Here is a 21528-nt window from a genome sequence, read left to right as displayed (position 1 = left end):
TCACAATGGCAGGATAAATACAAGGGCCAGCGCGTCGGAGAGGTGTCGCAGACGAAGGCCGGATCTTCTGCCTACCACTCTTCTCTCAGCTCTCCTCCCAAACTCAAAGGTAAAAAAAAAAAGAGCGCAGTCTAAAATCTTCTCTTTTTATTTAATATTTTGAATAATCAGAGATTCACATTTTGTAAGTGCGAGTTGACTGCAAAAAGATATGTGTGCTGCATGCAACCCACAGACTCACCACTGCAGATGACATGCTTCGTACAAGTTTTTTACGTGTTTATTACAGACTTTTAACGTGTGGTGAATAACATCATCACAGCACTTCTGCCTGCAAATCTTATTGCACAGTGAACATAACAGCTTGTTACGGTTCAATATGAGTGAGCAGACAGCGCATCAGAGACTGTGGTTAGTGTGGTGGCGTTTCTGTTTTCAATGCGTGGGAAACTAGCAAGTCGTTGTTTAGAAATAGTTTTAATCTAGTAGGGCTGTTTCCATTGTTAATCCTCCTCCAGAGTGGCATGGCTGCTGAACATGTGAAGGTTTTTCCTCGGCTTCGGAGCCTTGCAGTGGCATACCATGTAAATTTAGCTCGGTCTATTCATAGAGCAGGCAAAGACAACAGGAAGAGGGCAGCAAGTGAAGGGAAAGGTCAGAGATACTGGGTTGGAAAATGGGATAGGTCAGCCACATGCTAGGAGGGATTTTAAAGTGTGGGGGTGGAGCGTAGATCTAAGTACGACGGCATGTTAGGGCCACTGCAGATAGAAAAAAACAAAGAAAGGTGGAGTTAATTTTGTCAGAAAGCTCATAAAGGTTGAGTTTCATCACAGAATTTCTTTCTATAAAAACAAGGACTTTTATGAGGTTCAAAAAATTATAAGAAAAAAACTTGAAATTTTTTAGATCAATCTCATAATTATTTATTGAAAAAAGGAAATTTATGAGCTCAAAAAACTGAAAATATGTGAGGAGAAATAAAAAATGAAATTTTGTAGGAAAAACATTTGAAACTCTGAAATTTCAAAGTTTTTTCTAGAAAAATTTCTGAGATTTATCTCAAAATTAGTCAGCTTTTTGGTGGAAATTTACCTCTGGTTCTTTTCTATCTACAACAGCCCTCATAATCATCAATGCGTTGTTCTGAGAAGTAACAGAAAACACTCATACACGTGAAACTGTACCAAACGCTTTAACAGGTTTCCCTTTATACCAAAACTTAGAGAGACAAAAAAAAACATATGCAAAGACTCCTTACCACCACTTCCTTCACACTGTCAACCTTTCGGTCTTTGCCCTTCATCTAGCACTTTCACACTCATCTAGAAGAAAACCAAAACCGCAGACGTTAGACGTTGCACCGTTGCAGTTTTGCTGAACTTTTCCCCCCCGATCAGTACTTGGTAAAGTTTAAGCTCCTTTGTTTGCTTTTGCTGGTCCTAATTTTTATCTGCGCTTCCTTTCTCTGCGCAGAGTCAGGATGCCTCACGCTTATCCTTTCCTCACTCCTGAGCAGAAGAAGGAGCTCAGCGACATTGCTCAGAAGATTGTCGCTCCAGGCAAGGGAATCCTTGCTGCGGATGAGTCCACAGGTGAGTGAGAGAGAGAGAGCAGTGAGAATCCACCATGAATGTAAAACAAATGTCCTCCTTAAAAATCTATTTATATCATAGCAACCAAGATCTAAACACTATTTAACACAATAAACGTTATAGCAGCTGTATTGAGAGCTATTGCCATGCTGCGCTCTGTTTTAAACACCAATAGTACTTTTTTGTTGTTTTCAAAAATAGAGAAAATGATTAACAAATCTAAACTGTTTCTATGGATCATTTATCGGTGTAGTTTAATTCAGTCCAGGGTTCAGTTCTTAATGTCCGTTAGTTTTTAAACAGGATGCCATTTAAAGTATCCCAAAACTTCAGCGTTGTAATTCCAAACTGCACTTTAATAAATCTCTGTTTACCAAAGAGTTAACCTGTCAGGCTTTGGCCAAGCCTTTAAACTTTAGATTTTGAACAACAAACAACCATTAGAAATAGAAGCAACCTTTAATGTCCCTCAAAGGGGAAATTCAGGTGAAATAGCAGCAACAGATTTAAAGGTTCACACAAAAAGTTCTTAGTGTTAAAACAAATTATTTAAAAAATCAAGATTATAATAATAATAAACTGTATATAAGATTACAGAAAACATTGTCCTTAAAAAACAGAACTCAAAATGGTCCTTTAAATGTTATTCAGTAGTCTGGTTGAGATTTAAACATTATTTTCTATCCCTGCTATAAATAGTAGCTGAGATGTGGTATTAATACTGATTATATGTCATATCTTCCACTAAATTACCATTTGTTTACTGTAACTACAACCACAAATAGTGTCACACAAGCAATTTAGAAATGTCGATTCAGCAATGGTTATTTAGCTAAACCCATGCTAATTGGATAACTCTTTAGCCTGACATAAATAACTTTCAGACACTTTAGCATTGATATATGCACCTTTAAATAAAAATAATGTGGAATCTTCTGCATTAGTTCAGTCAAAGAGTGGTTTTATAACCTCCAGGGAGTGTGGCTAAGCGCTTCCAGAGCATCAATGCTGAGAACACTGAGGAGAACAGGAGGCTGTACCGCCAGCTCCTCTTCACTGCTGACGACCGCATCGTCCCTTGCATTGGTGGCGTCATCTTGTTCCACGAGACCATGTACCAGAAGACCGACGATGGAAAGACCTTCCCTCAGTACCTGAAGGAAAGAGGCATGGTGGTCGGCATCAAGGTAGACAAGGGCGTTGTCCCTCTGGCCGGGACCAACGGCGAGACGACCACCCAGGGTGAGTAGAACAGCAGCTGGAATCCTTTACCAACGATTTGTAACAGCCACTTTTACAATACGTTCCGTCCGACAGGTCTTGATGGACTGTATGAGCGCTGCGCACAGTACAAGAAGGACGGTGCTGACTTCGCCAAGTGGCGCTGTGTTCTGAAGATCACGCCCACCACCCCCTCAAAGCTGGCCATCTTGGAGAACGCCAATGTCCTGGCTCGCTACGCCAGCATCTGCCAGATGGTGAGAACAATCTCTTGAGAATGTTCAGAATCTGTTTCACTGAGGATTCTGTATCCGTTAGTCGCATAGTTGCTAAGTTAAACTTTAAAAACAGCTCATACCTCAAAAGTTGTAAATACTCAAAATATGTCCATCAATGTCAGGAAAATCTTAAGAAGTTAGAATTTAAAGAGGACATATTATCCAAAATTCACATTTTGTGTGTTTTTGTACTTGCATTTGAGTCTCAACTGCTTCTAAAAACAGCAAAAGTCACCCAGCCAATTAATTAATGTCTGGAAAATGACACCTTTCAAAAAAGCTCCTGATTGTTGAGTAACAAATCAGCAGGCACTTCCCCTGACCTAGCTACCCAAACAAAGCCTAGCTGGTTACCTACCAACCTAGCCAGTGGAGCTCCAGCACGCTTAGTCAGCTAGTTTTACTGCTGTATGCGTTGTACAATGGCTGCTGGAAAAGAGAAGTATTTTGTTTTTCACTTACTGTCCTGAAACTACTTGCTGCATTCTTGTGGGTTGTGCAGGAGGCTCCACTTCTACTTTTTAAAGAAGTGCAGTTGTACAGATGCACCTCTGTTTTCAACAGTTTTCACGTGCGAACGTAAACATTGCTCTTAAAGTGACAAGAGGCCCTAAAACAGCTCATTCTGAAAGGAGCTCAGAACTGAGCAGACTAAAATCTCATCATCTAAGAATGATTTAGTACAAAAAATGTAATGAAGACATTTAGTATAGAGCTGCGCTAACTGTTCAAGGAAGCATAAAATGTCACCTTTAGCATCAGCAGTGACTTTCCTCTGATATTCTTTCTTCTCGCCTTTGCTCCTGTGTACCTCAGCACGGCATCGTCCCCATCGTTGAGCCGGAGATCCTCCCTGATGGCGACCACGACCTGAAGCGCTGCCAGTACATCACCGAGAAGGTCCTGGCCGCCGTCTACAAAGCCCTCTCCGACCACCACGTCTACCTGGAGGGCACCCTGCTCAAGCCCAACATGGTCACCTCCGGACACTCCTGTTCACACAAGTACAGCAACCAGGAGATCGCCATGGCAACGGTCACTGCCCTGCGTCGCACTGTGCCCCCTGCAGTCCCAGGTAAGCGACCTTTTAACACTTTTTTAAAAAGGCAAAAGAAAGGCAGCTTTCTTCTTTACGTCCTCAGTTCTTGATGGATTTGTTGATATAAAGGATAAATACAGGGCCGGCCCAAACCTTTTTGGGGCCCTAAGCAGATTTTACTTTGGGGTGCCTCATATTAATATGTCAAATACTAGATACTTCATTAGTCTTATGCTACACTATGCATCAATCATAACTACTATTATTAACTTACTACAAAAACACACAATCTTAACAAGTACTTTTTTTGTCTAGTTTCTAGAAAAATATCTCAGCACACTTGAAATAAGACAAATTTAGCTCACAAGTAACTTTTTAGCAAGATATAGGAGCTTGTTTTAAGTCAGTAATATTATATAATTTAATATTAATAAAGAGAGATTTCCACTTGTAAGAGGAAATTATTTTATAAGTGAGACATTTCCTTATTTGTAATATGAGGAAATGTCTTCATATTACTTCCTCACATTAGTACAGTGCTTCTCAATTCCAGGCCTCTATTCCAGAACAGCTGATTCAAATGATTGCATGAGCATCAAGTGCCACAGAAGCCTGTTAATCACCCAGATATACAATTCATGTGTGTAGCAGAAGGGAAGCACCTAAAACATGCAGGGCAGGGAGGCTGAGGACCAGGGTTGAGAAGCACTGCATTAGTAGAACCAATACTTAAAGATATTAATCAATATTAAGGAAATATTGACTTAAAACAAGCTCCTATATCTTGCTGAAAAGCCACTTTTAAGTTAGTTTTGTCTTATTTTAAGTGAACTCAGGTATTTACACTAGAATTTAGACAAAAAATACTGATGAGATTTGTATTTTTTGCAGTGCGCATCATACCCGTTTTATTATTTCTCTTGGTTTTAATCTTACAGGAGTAGCAAACAAGCAAAGATGCTATAATTAATTTGCATTTTGAAATGCAGAACGGTGTTTGCTGTAAGTGTGACGTATTAATTTAACTATTTGGAAGTAGCATTTGCAGACAAACACTGGATTTGTAGTAAGCAAGTTAGCAAGTTTAATATGTTTTGTTCTTAAAATGTGAGACAGTTTAAATGTGTAATCTATCACTACAAAATAAAATCAAATGATGCTCTTGGGGGCCCTCTGGTGGTGATGGGGGCCCTAAGCAGCCCCTTAGCTCACATATGCCTTGGGCCTGCTCTGGATAAATATTCAGGGAAAGTTGATACTTGACTGTATTTCCATTCCTTGTACAGGAATCACCTTCCTCTCTGGCGGCCAGAGCGAGGAGGAGGCCTCTGTTAACCTGAATGCCATGAACCAGTGCCCTCTGCACCGACCTTGGGCTCTGACCTTCTCATACGGCCGCGCCCTGCAGGCCTCCGCCCTGAAAGCCTGGGGGGGCAAGAAGGAGAACGGAAAGGCATGCCAAGATGAGTTCATCAAGAGAGCTCTGGTAAGCTTTCAAATATAAAATACTGCAGAATGAATTCAGAATAAATCCACTAATGTACTTTTAATGTTCCTCCTTCAGGCCAACAGCCTGGCCTGCCAGGGCAAATACGTTTCCTCTGGAACCAGCGCTGCTGGTGGAGACTCACTGTTTGTGGCTAATCATGCTTATTAAGCATAAACACACTCCCCACCTTCTACTCACCATTACTGCATCACCATTTATGAAAAGGGGATTTCCTACATAAAGGAGCGCCTTCAACATCCTTTGTTCACCAGTAAGAGCAACACCAACACTTTGGCCGCAAGAGAAAGAAGTGGAAAATGTTTTGTCTCCATTCCCTTACCTTTTATTTCTAAACACCTTTTTGTACAGGTGAAGATTCCCTTTTTGTTTTTACACATTTTGTTCCTTGGTCTGCTTCGGACAAGTACAGAGTTTAACATTTACACGGCAAAAAATACTAATTTTACCAAGTATCTTTAGTTTCTAGCACACTTGAAATAAGACAAAACTAACTTTCAGCAGGACATAGCAGCTTGTTTTAAGTAAGTAATTCCTTAATATTGATTTTTATCAGTGGAACTAATAATTTTTCATCAATATTAAGTAATTATTCAACTAGAAACATAACTAAAAATGTAAGATTTGTGTTTTTTGCAGTGTACAAATACCGTGAAATAAAGTTTGTATCCAAACATGTTGCTTTACTTCCAGTTTGTAGTTCTCTTCTCTTTGCATGTCACATAATAACAGTGATAAACTGAAGCAGGGAGAAAAGCTGCACTAGTGGCAAAAAAAAGCAGCCTCAAAGATATGTTCCACGATTAACTTCTGCATTTCTGCAGATAAAATGATCTGTGTTTTGGAAAGAGGAAGAAAACTTATTGGCTTTTGCAATGTGTGACAAGAAAGGTGCTGAGAAGATAAAAGGTGTTATCACTGGGCAACCAAACGTCAGTCGCAACAAATGCTAAACCCGTTTTAGTCACAGCGGCCCATCGCAGAATGTCATCCTCACTTTGTCACCTCTAAACATGGCAGCGGTTGATTTCCATAACAGCCACAGACCTGTTCTGACTCATGCAGAGCCACAGTCCAAACAAAGCGACTTCTCTGCTGACTTAATTTACAAGTAGTAAATATCTGTAATGCAGGAAATTAGTTGTTTGAACATTACAGCAAAACACAATGGAGATTAACTTAAAACTGCAGTATGTAACTTTTAAAAAATTAAGGTTTTTCTATATTTCTTAAAATTGTCACTGTGTCCTGACAGTATAATCCAAGATAATCTGTTAAAAAATTTGAGCTCTCCTCCCAGTGCTACTAATATGAACCGCTCCCAGTCAAAAACATCCAATCAGAGCCAGGAGGCGGGACTTAGCGCTGTCAACCAACCTTGTGTACGCCGGTCAATATCATAATGCTGGAGAAACAACTTAATGTTACAGGAAGATAAATCATTAGCGGCTATGCTAGCTAGCTTTAGCATTAGCTTCAGGCTTTGTAGTAGTGAACCAGCTATAGCTTAGCAGAGACGGGTTGTGCATGAGCTTGATTGACAGCGCTAAGTCCCTCCTCCTGGCTCTGGTTGTTTCTGACTGAATTTGCAGAGTGAAACATTATGAAGCATTAATATTCTGCACAATAATAATATTTACTTTAAAACTTCAAATAGTCTGAGAGGCTGATTATTCCAGATTAATCTTCTACCACAGTTTTATCTGATGCTTGCTGCAAATTCACATAAATCTAAATGATTGCTTTTTCTAAACATTGTTAGCTTAAAGAAAACCTACAGTAATGAAATAAAATCATAAATGTAATTAATATATTATTTCAGCTGCAGGAATGTAGAGCTGTAAAGCGATCAGCTCATGTCTGACATTATAACTGTAACTGTGGTTGACTTTCCCTTTTGTTAGTAGGAATGTCCTTCCCAATACTGAAACAGGAAATTGCACAAGAAAAACAGATTAAATCATGATGAACATAGTGATTCCTCGAAATGAGTCCTTGTCTGTACCTGTCTGTCTCCTCAGGAAAACTCTGATTCAGTTTCAGATGATAAATAAATGTATTGATTACCAGATTACAGTTCCTGATCTGTCCGGTTACACAGTAACAAGTCAAAGCAGAACAACAAACATCTGACTAAATGACATCTTACAGTTCAGAGGTTCATCCTGTTTTAGTCACTCGTTTGCATGACAGACAGACAGATACTTTTACCCCCACGGGGAAATTTGTCTTGGACATTATACAGTAAACAAAGCTGCTTCTGCAATTAAATACAATTCACACAGTAAAAGTCATGTGAACACCATAATAAAATAAATAAATTAAAACATGTATCTCAATAAAAACACACATTACACGTTCTCACATACGTGCCAGCAAAAACAAAAGTGGGTCAATATTTTCCTGTCAAACTACTTTCAAATAAAGGCCACTAGAGCCAACAAAACCCTTAAAAAAAAGAAAAGCAGTTGAAATTTCAAGCGAAGTCATTTATTCATGCGTTGTCATTTAAAAGATCATCCTCTGCCACTTCCTGTCGTCTTCTTCGTCGTTCCTTCAGTAGTAACATCCTGTTGTTGATCACACGACTCGTGTGATGCAAAAAAATGTCTTTCCCCTGCACATTTACGAAATACAGCAATTTTGATACAGCCGAAAATCCAGCTCATTGTTATTGAATGAACTTTTTTTTTCAGTTGGTGTGTTTCTGTTGAGCCAATTTATTTTCGTAATTCCAATTTCCGGAATCAGATGGTCAATGGAAATGCAGCTACTCTTGTTCTTTTAAAGCAGTTTAACCCTTATTTTTTAGCAGCTTCTTGCAAAGACACAAGGTTCTCCTGAATGTCTAGAAAAATCAAAAAAAAAAATAAAAGTAGTATTTTTAAACCATAAAGGAGCCATTATCTAATAAATAAATTAGTTGTTAGACATAAAACTCCAGTTTTAGCAAGAAAAAAGTCCTCGGTTTATACAGGACCTGAGAGAGATTACAGATTATTAAAACATTGAAGACCGAATTTTCCTTTCTAGTTATTGGGTTATAGATGGTTTTTGTAGATTTGGAAAACTTGTCAACTATCTTTGTAAACAGTGGAGCTGTTTGACTCGAAGGCAAACAGCTCCACCCATCAGTCAGAACACAGTAGTTCAAATACTTGACCTCCAGTGACCTTTAGTATTTTTTATCAAACCCCTGATGGGGAGCCAAGTGTTTATGTGACACATAATGAGCACAAGACAGTGAAAACATTTGAATGCTCTTTTTTTTTTACAGTTTTGTTCTGTTGTTTCTTGTTCCCTTTTTTTCTTTCACTTCTTAAATTCACAGTAACAAGATCTTCACTTACCTGTAGTTTCTCATTATATTACAGCTTCATGTAACTGGGACTTCTTGTCGCCATGCATGAAAAATAACTTAAATTCTGCCCTGTTTTCTCATGTTGAGTCATCTTCACACATTGGTTGCTCTTTCATGCCAGACTGAACTCTGTTCTCCTTTTTTAATGGGTGATTAAATTTTCCTTTGTACTTTTGTTCTGCTGGGTTCGGTTTCTCTTTTCACACGAATTTCTGTGACATTTCACAAGTTCCTTCTTTTCGCCGCTGCAGAGGAAACAGTCCTGGCGAGGACACCACCAGATTTAGATTCTGAAGTCTGTGAAATGACCAAAAACGTCACGCCCTCATGAGTAACACAATGAAGTGTCAAACTCCTTATCTCTTTCCTCCTTACGCACATAGATAAGTGACACATTCAACACAATTTATGCAAAAATAAACACCAGACAGAGAAGTAATGAAAGTCCCAACTGTTGAAGAAACTTTTATCTGCAGAGTTTGAGATCAGTTATTTGTTTTTCTTTCTCTTTTTTTAATCTTAGGCCTGAACATCGTCTCTGTCATGTCCGGCCTCGGTCTAAAAAAGGCCAGAGTGTCATTTCAATCACGAGCCCCCCGTCTCTTGTGGACGTGCACACAGACAGCTGCGCCACAGCGCCATAGTTGTCATGCTTTGCTCTCTAATCCTGAACAGGCACAGATGCACTTTCTGCCTGCTGAAGATGTGAAAAATGCTGTAAAATGTTTTCCCCTCATCTCTGTTGCATATTCTTTCACAATAAAAATGATTTAATTGATATTAAATCATTTTTATGATTTAATAAAAATGATTTATTTATTTAAAATAAATAAATGTGAAGTTTGTAAGTTCATCCCCATTTTTAAGCACTTCTGATTAGTAATTCTCGACTTTTTATTTTCCTGGATTATAAATGTGACATAACAGAAGTTTATTTCTAGTGCAGGAAAAAGTGCAGTTTAGATTGGGATCTTGGTGTTAAACAGTCTTAAAAGCAACCAGATGCAATTTATGAATAGGACTGAAACGATTAATTGGATTAATTGTGATTAATGGATTACTGAAATAATCGTCAACTAATTTAGTAATTGATTAATCATAAATTGGAGTTTTGAGACTCAAAAAAATAGAAATTTGCTGAAACAAACAACATTCAGAGCAGTAATCAAGCCAAAACTGTACAATATATATTGATTATTATATAGTATTTTACTAAGGCTGCACAGTGGTGCAGTTGGTAGAGCTGTTGCCTTGCAGCAGGAAGGTTCTGGGTTCAATTCCCGGCCCCGGTCTTTCTGCATGGAGTTTTCATGTTCTCCCTGTGCATGCGTGGGTTTTCTCTGGGTACTCCGGTTTCCTCCCACAGTCCAAAAACATGACTGTCAGGTTAATTGGCCTCCAAATTGCCCCTTGGTGTGAGTGTGTGTGCATGGTTGTTTGTCCTGTGTGTCTCTGTGTTGCCCTGCGACAGACTGGCGACATGTCCAGGGTGACAGAGGCAGCTCTGACCTGGAACGTTAGCTGGAGATGGGCACCAGCAACCCTCCCAACCCCACTAAGGGACAAGGGTGTAAAGAAAATGGATGGATGGACATTATTTTACTAGATTGTTTTATTAAGATTCAAATAACTTCACAATGGAATTTTACAAAAAAAAGTCACTTCAGCTCAATCATGCGGTTATTGCAATAGTTCCTAGTTACCAAACATCATGTTCAATTCAAATTAGTTTGACAAACTTTCTCTGTAAGGAAACCCAGCAGTTTGCTTCATCACTGACTTGCAGCATTCAGTCTTCCTGCAGAGGTGCGGCGCCACATTAGTACGCAATCACTTGCACTGCACAGGTGGTTTAAAAGACAGTTATGTCTGATACTGACCAACTTTATGTAAACTTTTGAATTTAAAAAAATTCTGAAAAGGTTTTTTTGCATTTAGCATAAATAAATTATTTTGGAAAAACTAGTACAACCATTTGTTTTTCATGGCTTCCAGTCTCCCTTTTTCAATTAGACTTTTGGGTCTTTATGGCACCACTAATTATGACAAATGCACTGAAACTATTTATACAAAGTCAACTCTGACCAACATTATTTATTCTAAAATATAATTATTTTGTAAGACCATTTAAAGTGTAGCAAAACTGTAAAAAAAAAAAAAAAAACTTTCATTGAGTGGATGCAGCATCACAGTCACAAGGACGGCAAATGAGAACTGAGTGGAAAGATCGCCTGAGTTGCGACACGTAAAGCTGGTGTCTGCGTCGGTGCCGTTAGAGCTGAACGTCACGAAGTCCGCTGTGGTGCCAGCGATCGTGTCTGTGATCCACGTCTGAAACTCCGACACTCGAGCGTAAACCTCAGGAAAACCAGCAGTGGCACAAGGAATCCCATAGCTTGTGATTCCAGCCTGGATCCACCTGGAGCCCTGCTTGCATTGCAGAGGTCCACCGGAGTCTCCCTAACACAGCACAACAAAATGCACAGTTACACAGTTAAGCAACACAACAATAAAAAACAATGTGGTGTCTTGCAAAACTGTCAGATTACACTGCAAAACAACTAAATCTGAAGTATTTTGTCTAGTTTCTACTGCAAATATCTTAGTACACTTGAGACAAAACCAACTTACAGGTACCTTTTCAGCAAGATGTAGCAGCTTGTTTTAAGTAAATAATCCCTTTAAAAAAAAAATTTGTTCCATTGGCACTGTTATCTAGCAACACCAGCGGAGCCCAGCCCGTTACCTAGCAACACAGTTCTAGTTCCACTGGCAGATTATTTCACTTATACCAACACATTTTCCCAATGTTATAAGTGACATAATTTGCCAGTGGAACTAGTATTTTTTCATCAATATTAAATAATTATTTACTTAAAACAAGTTCCAATATCTTGCTGAAAAGTTACATGTAAGTTAGTCTTGTTTTATTTCAAGTGAATTTAAATATTTTCACTACAAACTAGACAAAAATACTTGGTGTCACCTTGTACTGAAACATGGTGAGCTTTATCTGCAGAGCTTTATTTGTTTCGGAAGGACGTGGTTGTCTGGTTGAGACTTTCTGCTCTAATTGGTGGTTCAGCTGTTGAGGCGAAACATGAATGCATGCAACACTTTTTATTTGCAAAAAAAAAACCTCAAAACTAAGTATCACTTTCCTTTCTCTTCACGTTGCTTTGTGTTAGTTAGTTTATGACATAAAAATAATGTGAGTTGAATCTTTGAGCTGAGGCTGTAATTGTGTATTAGCTCGGTTAATCACGTCGACTTTAGACGTTTTAACTCTTTATAGGGATTCACCTGACATGCTCCTTTCTTCGTTTGCCCGGCGCACATCATTTTGCCCGTGATGGTTGCGTCTGTCGCTGTGTAGCTACAGGCGCACTCATTGTTTCCAATGACAGGAATCTCGACTTCCTGTAGCCTAGAGGTCGCTGGCAAGGACACTGAGGATCACAATGTGAAAATTACCATTAGATGATCCAATAAAAAAATAATAACGTTAAATTTGACAAACAAAACTCCACACAGGATCCTCACCATTGCTCAATAGTCTTCCCCAGCCGGTGATCCAGCATGAAGTGGCGTTGAAGAACTGGCTGAGGGAGCTGGCGAGGCAGATGGGTTTAATGAAGTTGGTGAAAGAGACCGAGCTGCTGAGTTTCATCAAGGCGAGGTCGTTGTTGTAGAGCGAGTTGTTGTAGTTTGGATGGACGATGATCTGGCTCAACTGCCGTGAAACCTCGTTCGTATTGGGGCCAGCCTGGGTCTCTCTTCCAAAGTAGAGGGTCCACTCATTCGGTGTGGTCCTGCGTTTAGAGGAATTAAACAATAAGAAAAGAAATGGTCTTGTAATTAGGCATGTGTCTAATTTATTTGATGTTTTTCTTTTCTTTTTTTACTGTTTTCTGTCCCAAAAACACCCAAATCTCATGTATTACTTTCTGCAAGCCTCAAATACCATTTCTTGCCATTTAAGGTGGCAAGCATATTTAAAGGTGACCTATTGTGTTTCCTTGAACAGGTTAGGATAGGTCTGTAATTTATACAAAACATGTTTGTTACATTTATTTGCACAAAGTCATTCTTAGATAATGAGATTTTACTTTGCTCTGCCTGTTGTGAGCTCTTTTCAGAATGAGCCTTTAGGTCCTCTTGTCTTTTTAAATCCAAATAAGTTGCTGCTAGCCACGCCCCCCCCAACTCAGCGCTTACACTTGCACGTGAAAATAGCAGAAAACAGATGCACAAATATACAACCATACAGGTATGAAAAGCAGAAGTGGAGCCTCTTGTACAGCCAACAATAATGCAGCAAGTGGTTTCTGGAGTGTAAATCAACAACAAAACATTTTGTATTTTCTTGCAGCCATTGTACAGTACAATCCTGGAGCTCTGATTTGGTTGCTAGTTAACCAGTGAGGGTTGCTAGGTAATAGTGCATTCCCCATTGACTTAGCACTTGGGATTTTTGAAACGACTCATTTACCAGACACCAAAAAACATTAACATTATTGCGAAAACACGGCTGAGTGTTTTTAGAAGCAGTAAGAAAGCAGTAAAAAAAATGAAAGTATAAAAACATGCAAAATGTGAATTATGCGTAATAGATCCCCTTTAATAACAGATTTTCTTATCACAACAGACCTTGAACCATTTTTTTTACGTCAGATTTGAACCTCTGAACATGAAGTTTGAAAAAACACATTCTAGTTACTTGTTTTCTGTAGAGAGCAGGTTAGAAAGCTGCAGGTGTTGAATTTGGACTTGCTGAGTTAGATGTCACCATCCTGCAGCAAGGCAGGCTATGCAGAAAGTGAAATGAGTCGGGAGCTGCACAATGTTTGAACTTGATTGAGCAACTGCACCTCTGTTGACCAACATAGCTACCATATGTTACACAACCAGGGCAGAAGATGCAAAAAATAAAACAAAAGATAACACTTTCTTACCAGTTTTTCATGAGTTTTTCTGCTTCTATTCTAGAGTCGAGATGCACATTTAACCAAAAATATTTCCATCTCTGGGACACAGAATACATCACCTTCCCAAAACGACATAGTGTTTGGTCAACTGCTATTTTGTACCTGTATTTAACTATGTATATCTAATTTCTTTTGAATTTTCCACAATGTCACATAAGGGAAGCAGCATGTTTGGTGTTTTTCCTTTCAATCAATTTAAATTTGTGTTTCCAATTAACTCAAATGTAATCAATTGTCGTCATCATAATTTGATCTGTTGCAAATTACTTGGCATTATCCTCGAACAGTTTGTGTACTTTACCTTAAAGAGGTAGACTTGTTCTGTTCTTGCTTCTTTTTTTATAGTTAAATAATTTTATTTACTCAGGGAAACAAAATATTCAAAAGAACCAGGCCTTTGGAGAAAAAAAGTAATACCAACAACTGCCATTGAGCATTGCGATGGCTTGTCTTGAGTTTTTTTTTATATCAATTTGAATTCATTTTTTGGGTCTTTCTTCCCTGCAGATTTAATTTATTGTGATTCACATTGTGAATTATTTAAAGGTTCAGAGAATTAATTTCCTGTTTGTTGCCTTAGAAACTCTTCCTGATCTGAAAGCAGCCAAGATGCCTGATGATGCACATTCAGCACATTTGTATAGCACATTTCAGCAGCAAGGCATTTCAAAGTGCTTTACATACCGTATTTTCCGCACTATAAGGCGCACCTAAAAACCTTCCTCAAATTTCCTCAAAAGCCAACAGTGCACCTTATAATCCGGTGAGCCTTATATATGGACCAATATTGAGCCACAACAGGTCCAGCAACTACGGTAAGCAGCCGCCGACTTCATTTTCCCCCGTAGAAGAAGAAGCGCTTGGTGCATGCTGGGATAGTTGTCAGAACGCTGATTTGTTAATAAAGTTTGACTGTCCTATCTACCTACTGACCGCCTATAATCAGGTCGTCTGCAGGTCATTTAGCACCACGTTCTCCACCAACATGCTGTGCGCGAACGGAGAAGGGTGACCATCGTCCGGCCACGCCCCGACCCAGTCGCGGAAGGTTCTCCTCTCCGACCGGAGTCGGACTGTTTTGTTGACAAGCCGTGTAGTGCAGCTCCATCTAGTGGATGCATAACGTAACTCCAGCCTCTACTGTAGCGTCTTATATATGAAAAAGGTTTTAAAATAGGCCACTCATTGAAGGTGTGCCTTATAATCCGGTACGCCTTATAGTGCGGAAAACAGTATGTGACATTGAATAAACAGTAAGAAAGACAGAGATTTTGAAAAAAAAAAGATTAAAAAAGATAAAAACATTAAAACCCGCACCCCTTTTCAAACACCCCGATCCTTATCTGGGACGCAAACCCGATCTGGGACTTTAGTCAAAACGCCATTTGACAAGGACTCCAACCTCTAGGTTTTTAGCTGAAACGCCGTCAACTGGAACTCTAAACCCCGTAGGACTTTAGTCAAAAATGCTGGGATATGAGAATAGATATACTGGGAATATTTAGCAGTCGCTTTGAGAACAATATTGAGTTGTGATTTTACAATATTTAGCTTCATTTGAAACAAGGGGATGATAAAAAAAAATACCTTTTTGTATTTGCTCAGGTCAGCATGAAAGCAGGAAATGTTTAATCTGATTTAACGTCATACCACGAGAAAAACCTTTAGCCAGCAGCTGCACAAGATTGGTGACTGGAACTGATTTGAATTATGTTCTGCATTTTTAATGTCACTGTTTTAAAGGTGAAGTCATTGTTTACTGAGAGGAGAATCTTTCTTTGTACTGCTTCTTGATTTTTCATGGAAGTAAAACCTTAATCTGTTACACAGTTTCAAAACTAATGTGATGATTTTACGGCAATATAGCGTGTCCTTCTGAGAAGAGGCGGCTTACTAATAATTGTTCCTGTATTTAAGCCATCAACAGACTCATGATGAATCAAAATGTTTCACTTCCTCCTTTACAGGTAAATCAAATAAAGTAAAGAAGTTCTGGTTAGTGGATTTCCAGCAGAGTGGGACATGGTGCCATACCTGCGGTAAACTGAAGGAACCAGTGGGACTTTCGAGTTTTTTTTTGTTGTTGTTGTTGTTTTACACATCACTACCCCTTCCTACACTTCCTTCATGTGTTTGATTGCCTTAAAAGGTCAAAAAGACAAGAAACTGGATCCTTAAAAAAACCCACCACAGAATAAAAAAAACAACAATCCGCTTTTATCCATCGCTAAAACAACATTCATTTAAAAAACTCCCACCGTATTAAATATGAAGTTTTATTCAGTCATTGCAGGTTTTCTGTCCTTAAGTTGGTCAGTTTGTGACTTTCTGCACTGGTGACCAGTCAGAATGAGAAACACTTGTGGGAAACTCGACGTGTTCCTTATTTGGCCCGGCGCTGCGTGTCAGCCGACGACGCGCAGCTGAAGGCGGGTGTTTCACCACTGAGGAAGTCTCTTGTCTGCTGCCTGGAAGATATTTGTCTTGTTGCTACGTTTAAATGTCACCTCAGTGTTTTTAAAGGTAGATGTTACTGGTATCCAGAGACATTTACCTCCTCTGAAGTTAGTATTGCTGACCAGTACTCATGTCGTCATGTTGAATTTTCCAAAGAGTTTCTGCTGAACAAACTGTGGTTTTCCATGTAAACACAAAGTCTTACCAAGTACTTTTGGTCTAGTTTCTGTTGCAATTATCTTAGCACACTTGAAATAAGACAACACTACCTTAAAAGTAACTTTGTAGCAAGATAGGCACTTGATTTAAGTAAATAATTTCTTAATATTGATGAAAAAGTACTTGTTTCATTGGCAGATTATTTATCTTTTCTCCCATATTATAAGTTAATTTATCAGCTTTTTTTTATCAATATTAAGGAATAATTTACTTAAAACAAGTATATCTTGCTACAAAGTTACCTTTAAGGTAGTTTTGTCTTATTTCAACTGTGCTAAGATAATTGCACTAGAAACTAAACCAAACTTACTTGGTAAGATTTTTTGTTGTTGTTGTTATTGCGCAATAGTCAGCCACTTTTTGCAGTAACAGTTTAGTGTGACTCAAGTCTTTAAAATGTAACTGAAAAATGTATTTATTTCAATAATTACACATTTTTATAGACATAATGGGTATTTAAACAGTTTACTCCTGATTATTTCACCTAGTTAAAGGTAGTAAAAATCCAAAGTTGAGGTTCCCAGAAAACTGTAAATATTAACTACTAAAGAATCAGAAAAGGGGTTTTGAAACACTAAAAAAAAATGTGTCTATGTATTTTTGCATTATCTGCATTCAGTATTCGATCTGCATTAGTTTTATGTTGCAGGCAGGTGATCAGCTCAAAGTACACATACACCTGGAATATTCAGATTTAAAATACTTTTTGTTGAACTAATGACTTTGTCAGGAAGTTGTCATTTCCTGACCGTTCTGGATCCTTCCGACTCCCCTTTCTTTCCTTTTCGTTTTGTTTTTTCTGGTGCGCTACCTGTTCTCTCCAGTTGGGGGAGCTGCAGTCACCAAAGCTGGATCAGAAACGTTTTTAACTTTTCCACTGGTGTTTTGATGATTTTATCTTTGCTAGTAAGCTCCCAACTCTTTAAGGCTAGAGGGCCTCTTACCATCACCCTAATCTTTAGTTTCCTTCATAGATTCTCTGTCAGATCCTCACTGGGATTATTAAACTGTCTTCCCAAAAAATTTATAATCTGTACATCAATGCTTAATAGCACCAACATGTCCATGTGAAAAGTAACATTTTTTGCTATAATCTTGAACCAAGCATCTCTCCTTTTAAACAGTTAAATGTTTTACATTGTGTCTGTGTGAAATAAATGAACTGTAATGTAGTTATTTGATGAAAGCTCTAATATGTAACTATTAAAAAACAGTTGAAACTGTGACTGTACAATATAAGAGAGATAGTCTTTGAAAAAAATTCACGCTAGTCTGCCTTCTTCAAACGTCAACTAGAAACAACAAATCAGAGCCAGGAGGCGGGTCTTAGTGCTGTCAATCACTACACAACAGTGATTGTTGTGGCAGATTCTTCCCGATACCATAATCAGCCAGGAATGCTAATGCTAGTTAGCATAGCCACAGATGATAGATAAACAGTTTTACTGGAATGGTGAGCTGTTTCTTAGCCATTAGCACATTTAGTAGAGCGTACACAAAGTTGATTGACAGCTAAGGCACTCCTGGCTCTGATTGGCTGATTTTCAAGCGGTGGATTTCTTCAGACGGGAATAGGAGATTAGGGAAGAGATGGAGGAAGTTATTTTTACAGATCATCTGTCTCAATTACCGTCACAACATGGTGACACATTTAACAAAAATGTAATATATATATATATATATATATGTAATATATATATATATATATATATATATATATTTTTTTTTTTTTTTTTTTAATACAAGTTATATACTTTATTTTTTTAGGTGTGTTAAAGCAGAGGCACTTGAAGGCTAAAGTTTGTCAACTGATTTCTTCTTTATGCTCTTCTGTTTTTATTTGCTTTCTTCTCCTTTAGCTCCGAGCTTTAAGTCTGAATGATTATCACTTGATTATATTCAGGTGTTTCAGGTCTTTTTTGAAAAAAAAGTATTTCTCCTTTTCTCATAAATGCTCCACACACAGTGGACGACATGTTGAGTGGGTCTTACGTCGAGATGCAGTGGGCCGCAGTCAGAACCCACTGGCTGTTGATGAGCGTCCCTCCACAGACGTGGCTCGACGTCCGGTGTATGCTGACCTGCCACGGCCACGACCCGGCAGTCGCGCCATCACCGCCCACGATCTTCGTGTTTAGAGGTGCGACTCCGCAGTCTGACAAAGCAAACCGATCATAATTATTTATCCAGGAGTATAGTAATAATAATAATTACTAGAGTAATTTTCATTATTTACAACTTTAAAGAGTTGGAAAGCGTCACTGCACTCACCCTGAGCTTTCAGCCCTGCAGGGAAAGAAAATGAAAATTAATGACAGCTTGATGATCGCAGTGTGTCAACATGACCACACGAGGGCGCTGCTGTTGGCGCTTTCTTTGAGAACAGTGAACTTTGTACTAAACTCCGTCATGTTTTATTTTTAGAACCCAATTTGCAGTAATAAACATTTGTACTGTCATGATGCTGTTTCCTGCCTGTGCTACCGTAAATTTAACAGATAAAATTAAGCTTATACTTCCTTGGTCAATTTATATATAATCCTCATTTGTATTAAAACACAACAAAAACCTGAAAAATGCTTGTCACTGCAAAAACAAAGTCTTACCAAGTATTTTTGGTTTAGTTTCTAGTGCAAGTGTCTTATTACACTTGAAATAAGACAAAACTAACATACAAGTATTTTTTCATAACATGGGGAAAATGTCTTGTTATAAATGAAACAATCTGCCAGTGGAACTATAACTTTATCCTCAATATTAATTAATTATTCACTTAAAACAAGCTCCTGTTTCTTGCTGAAATGTTACTTGCAAATTAGTTTTGTCTTACTTCAAGTGTACTATGATATTTACACTAAAAACTAGACAGAAATACTTGGTAATGTGATTTTACAATGCATTTTTATATAAAATGTCATAATTTCAAATTTTACAGGTACAATTGAACAGGAAAAACAATTTTTTGAATTCTTTTAAACGCAAAAATTCACCTCTTGAGGATTTAAACGGATCGCACTATAAACACTAAGACATCACTAAGAATCAGCTGAAGCAGTTTATATTCACCTGTTTGCCACAAAACACACACACACAAGCAGGGTAAATATAATTAATATAATTAGTAATTAATCCCACCTCGGCCAGAGAGGACCGTACACATCAACACCACCCACAGAGTCGAAGCCGCTGCCATGTTGTTCGCAACCAAGCCTCCTGCTTTCTGTCCGCACAAGCTGTTGAGAAAGCTTTTATCCAAGCTTCATGTCTTTGTTGCTTATCTGTACAGTAAAAAATCAAGGAAAACACTCCCTGTCCAAGCCTGTTTCTCTTCATGCCAGTAAGCTCCGACACGTTGACTTTGCATAGATGCAAAACCTGAAAAACCTACAATAGTTTACAGTTAATTATAGAGCCTTCATGAAATGTTTGACGTCTTGTGCTTTCTATCTAAGCAACCCAACCTGTTCTTTTCTAGCATCTCTGGTAAGGGTGTGTGTGTGTGTGTGTGTGTGTGTGTGTGTGTGTGTGTGTGTGTGTGTGTGCGTGTAGGGGTGTGTGTGTGTTTGCGGGGGTGTGTGTGTGTGTGTGCGTGTAGGGGTGTGTGTGTGTTTGCGGGGGTGTGTGTGTGTGTGTGTGTATCATAGTTGTAATCTGACCCCAGACACACCTCTGTTGGAAAAAAAGGCATTTGGTTTGTGGAAAACAACACACACCATTTCTAGACATTCACACAGGGCAGGTGATGCTATGAATGACGTCAATATGGCAGCTGAAGACACTGCAAAAATACTAAATCTTACCAATTAATTTAGGTTTAGTTTCTAGTGGAAATATCTTAGTACTTAAAGTGAGACTAAACTAACTTACAGGTCTTTTCAGGAATTTCTCAGATTAAGATGAAGACATGACTGTCAGGTTAATTGGCCTCTCCAAATTGTCTGTTAGAATATGTTCTCATCTTAACTTGTCTTTGAGTTATTTTGTGTTATGTGTTCATGTTTTCTAATTTACTTTGGAAGGTAAAGCTGAAGGTAAAGTTCTGTATCCTGTCACTTTGTTTATGTGCATGTTGTACTGCTGTTGTCCACCAGGGGGAGTGAGTGCGAGTTCTTGTGTAAAGGCAGCACTGTTCCGATCAAGCGAAGTAGAGATGAAGTTAACCGAAGGCTGAACGTTAGCAATAAAGTGAACACAGCTATCTAACGAAAAGAAGTGTGATTCATTTTAAAGATGAGTACTGAACAAGAAAACGCAACATTGTCCCTGGGTGTGTGTGCATGATTGTTTGTCCTGTCTGTCTCTGTGTTGCCCTGAGACAGACTGGCGACCCTGTCCAGGGTGACCCCGCCTCTCGCCCGGAACATTAGCTGGAGATGGGCACCAGCACCTCCCGACCCCACTAAGGGACACAACTTTTGAAACTCAGAAACAGTGGCGCAACTACACATTATTCAGGTGGATGCGAAAACATAGATCGGCGCCCCCCCTCCCCCCGACCGAGGGAAGGAACGTAAGGGTGAAGGAGCGACGCTCACTCAGCACCCCCCCCCCTCCCTCCAAGGCGGCGCGAGGGGAATGGTAAAACTCGCTCCACTTCCCTCGTTATGTGCGCGAGGTGAAGGAGCGTAAGGCGCGCAAAAGTGTACGGGAAAACATCATCGGCGCGCCGCCCCCTYCAGACGGGGTTTTGGCGCCCCCTCTGGTGCTGCGCCCCTATGCGTTGCATACCCTGCATACCCACTTTTTGCGCCTCTGCTCAGAAATTTAATGCAAATTTAGTTTGAAAATTTGTGACTTTTCAAACTGAAAAATTCAAGTTTTTCAAGAACTTTTTTGAGATTAACACCAACATTTCTAATTAAT

General features: G+C 38.9%; 2 protein-coding genes across 2 annotated transcripts; one reads left to right on the top strand and one right to left on the bottom strand.

Annotated features, from left to right (window-relative positions):
• aldoab (aldolase a, fructose-bisphosphate, b) lies at positions 1 to 6326 on the top strand. The gene is made up of 7 exons (XM_008436810.2): positions 1 to 109; positions 1477 to 1595; positions 2571 to 2837; positions 2913 to 3073; positions 3911 to 4169; positions 5420 to 5619; positions 5698 to 6326. The coding sequence occupies exons 2-7, from the start codon at positions 1484 to 1486 to the stop codon at positions 5788 to 5790; spliced, it is 1092 nt and encodes a 363-aa protein (XP_008435032.1). The 5' UTR covers positions 1 to 109; positions 1477 to 1483; the 3' UTR covers positions 5791 to 6326.
• Positions 6327 to 10820: 4494 nt separating this feature from the next.
• Positions 10821 to 20093, bottom strand: LOC103481811 (testisin). Its single transcript, XM_008437573.2, has 7 exons — positions 19801 to 20093; positions 18937 to 18951; positions 18658 to 18820; positions 12545 to 12813; positions 12305 to 12450; positions 11167 to 11461; positions 10821 to 10840 (listed from the first exon to the last, which is right to left on the bottom strand). The coding sequence occupies exons 1-7, from the start codon at positions 19856 to 19858 to the stop codon at positions 10821 to 10823; spliced, it is 966 nt and encodes a 321-aa protein (XP_008435795.1). The 5' UTR covers positions 19859 to 20093.
• Between the last annotated feature and the right edge of the window lie 1435 nt (positions 20094 to 21528).

This window comes from Poecilia reticulata, linkage group LG19, assembly GCF_000633615.1.
Source record: "Poecilia reticulata strain Guanapo linkage group LG19, Guppy_female_1.0+MT, whole genome shotgun sequence".
NCBI lineage: Eukaryota > Metazoa > Chordata > Actinopteri > Cyprinodontiformes > Poeciliidae > Poecilia > Poecilia reticulata.
Note: the sequence above shows the minus strand (reverse complement) of the source record. Positions and strands in the feature narration are given on the sequence as shown.

Bases quoted from the DNA above. Each gene is read 5' to 3' on its own strand.
- aldoab (XM_008436810.2), top strand. From the start codon at position 1,484: ATGCCTCACGCTTATCCTTTCCTCACTCCTGAGCAGAAGAAGGAGCTC. The intron at 4,170-5,419 runs GTAAGCGACCTT...TTCCTTGTACAG, and splicing joins TGTGCCCCCTGCAGTCCCAG to GAATCACCTTCCTCTCTGGC. The intron at 5,620-5,697 runs GTAAGCTTTCAA...TTCCTCCTTCAG, and splicing joins AGTTCATCAAGAGAGCTCTG to GCCAACAGCCTGGCCTGCCA.
- LOC103481811 (XM_008437573.2), bottom strand. From the start codon at position 19,858: ATGGCAGCGGCTTCGACTCTGTGGGTGGTGTTGATGTGTACGGTCCTC. The intron at 12,451-12,544 runs GTGAGGATCCTG...TGTGATCCTCAG, and splicing joins GGGAAGACTATTGAGCAATG to TGTCCTTGCCAGCGACCTCT. The intron at 10,841-11,166 runs GTTTTTTTTTTT...CCACCTGTGCAG, and splicing joins GCTGCATCCACTCAATGAAA to TGCAAGTGATTGCGTACTAA.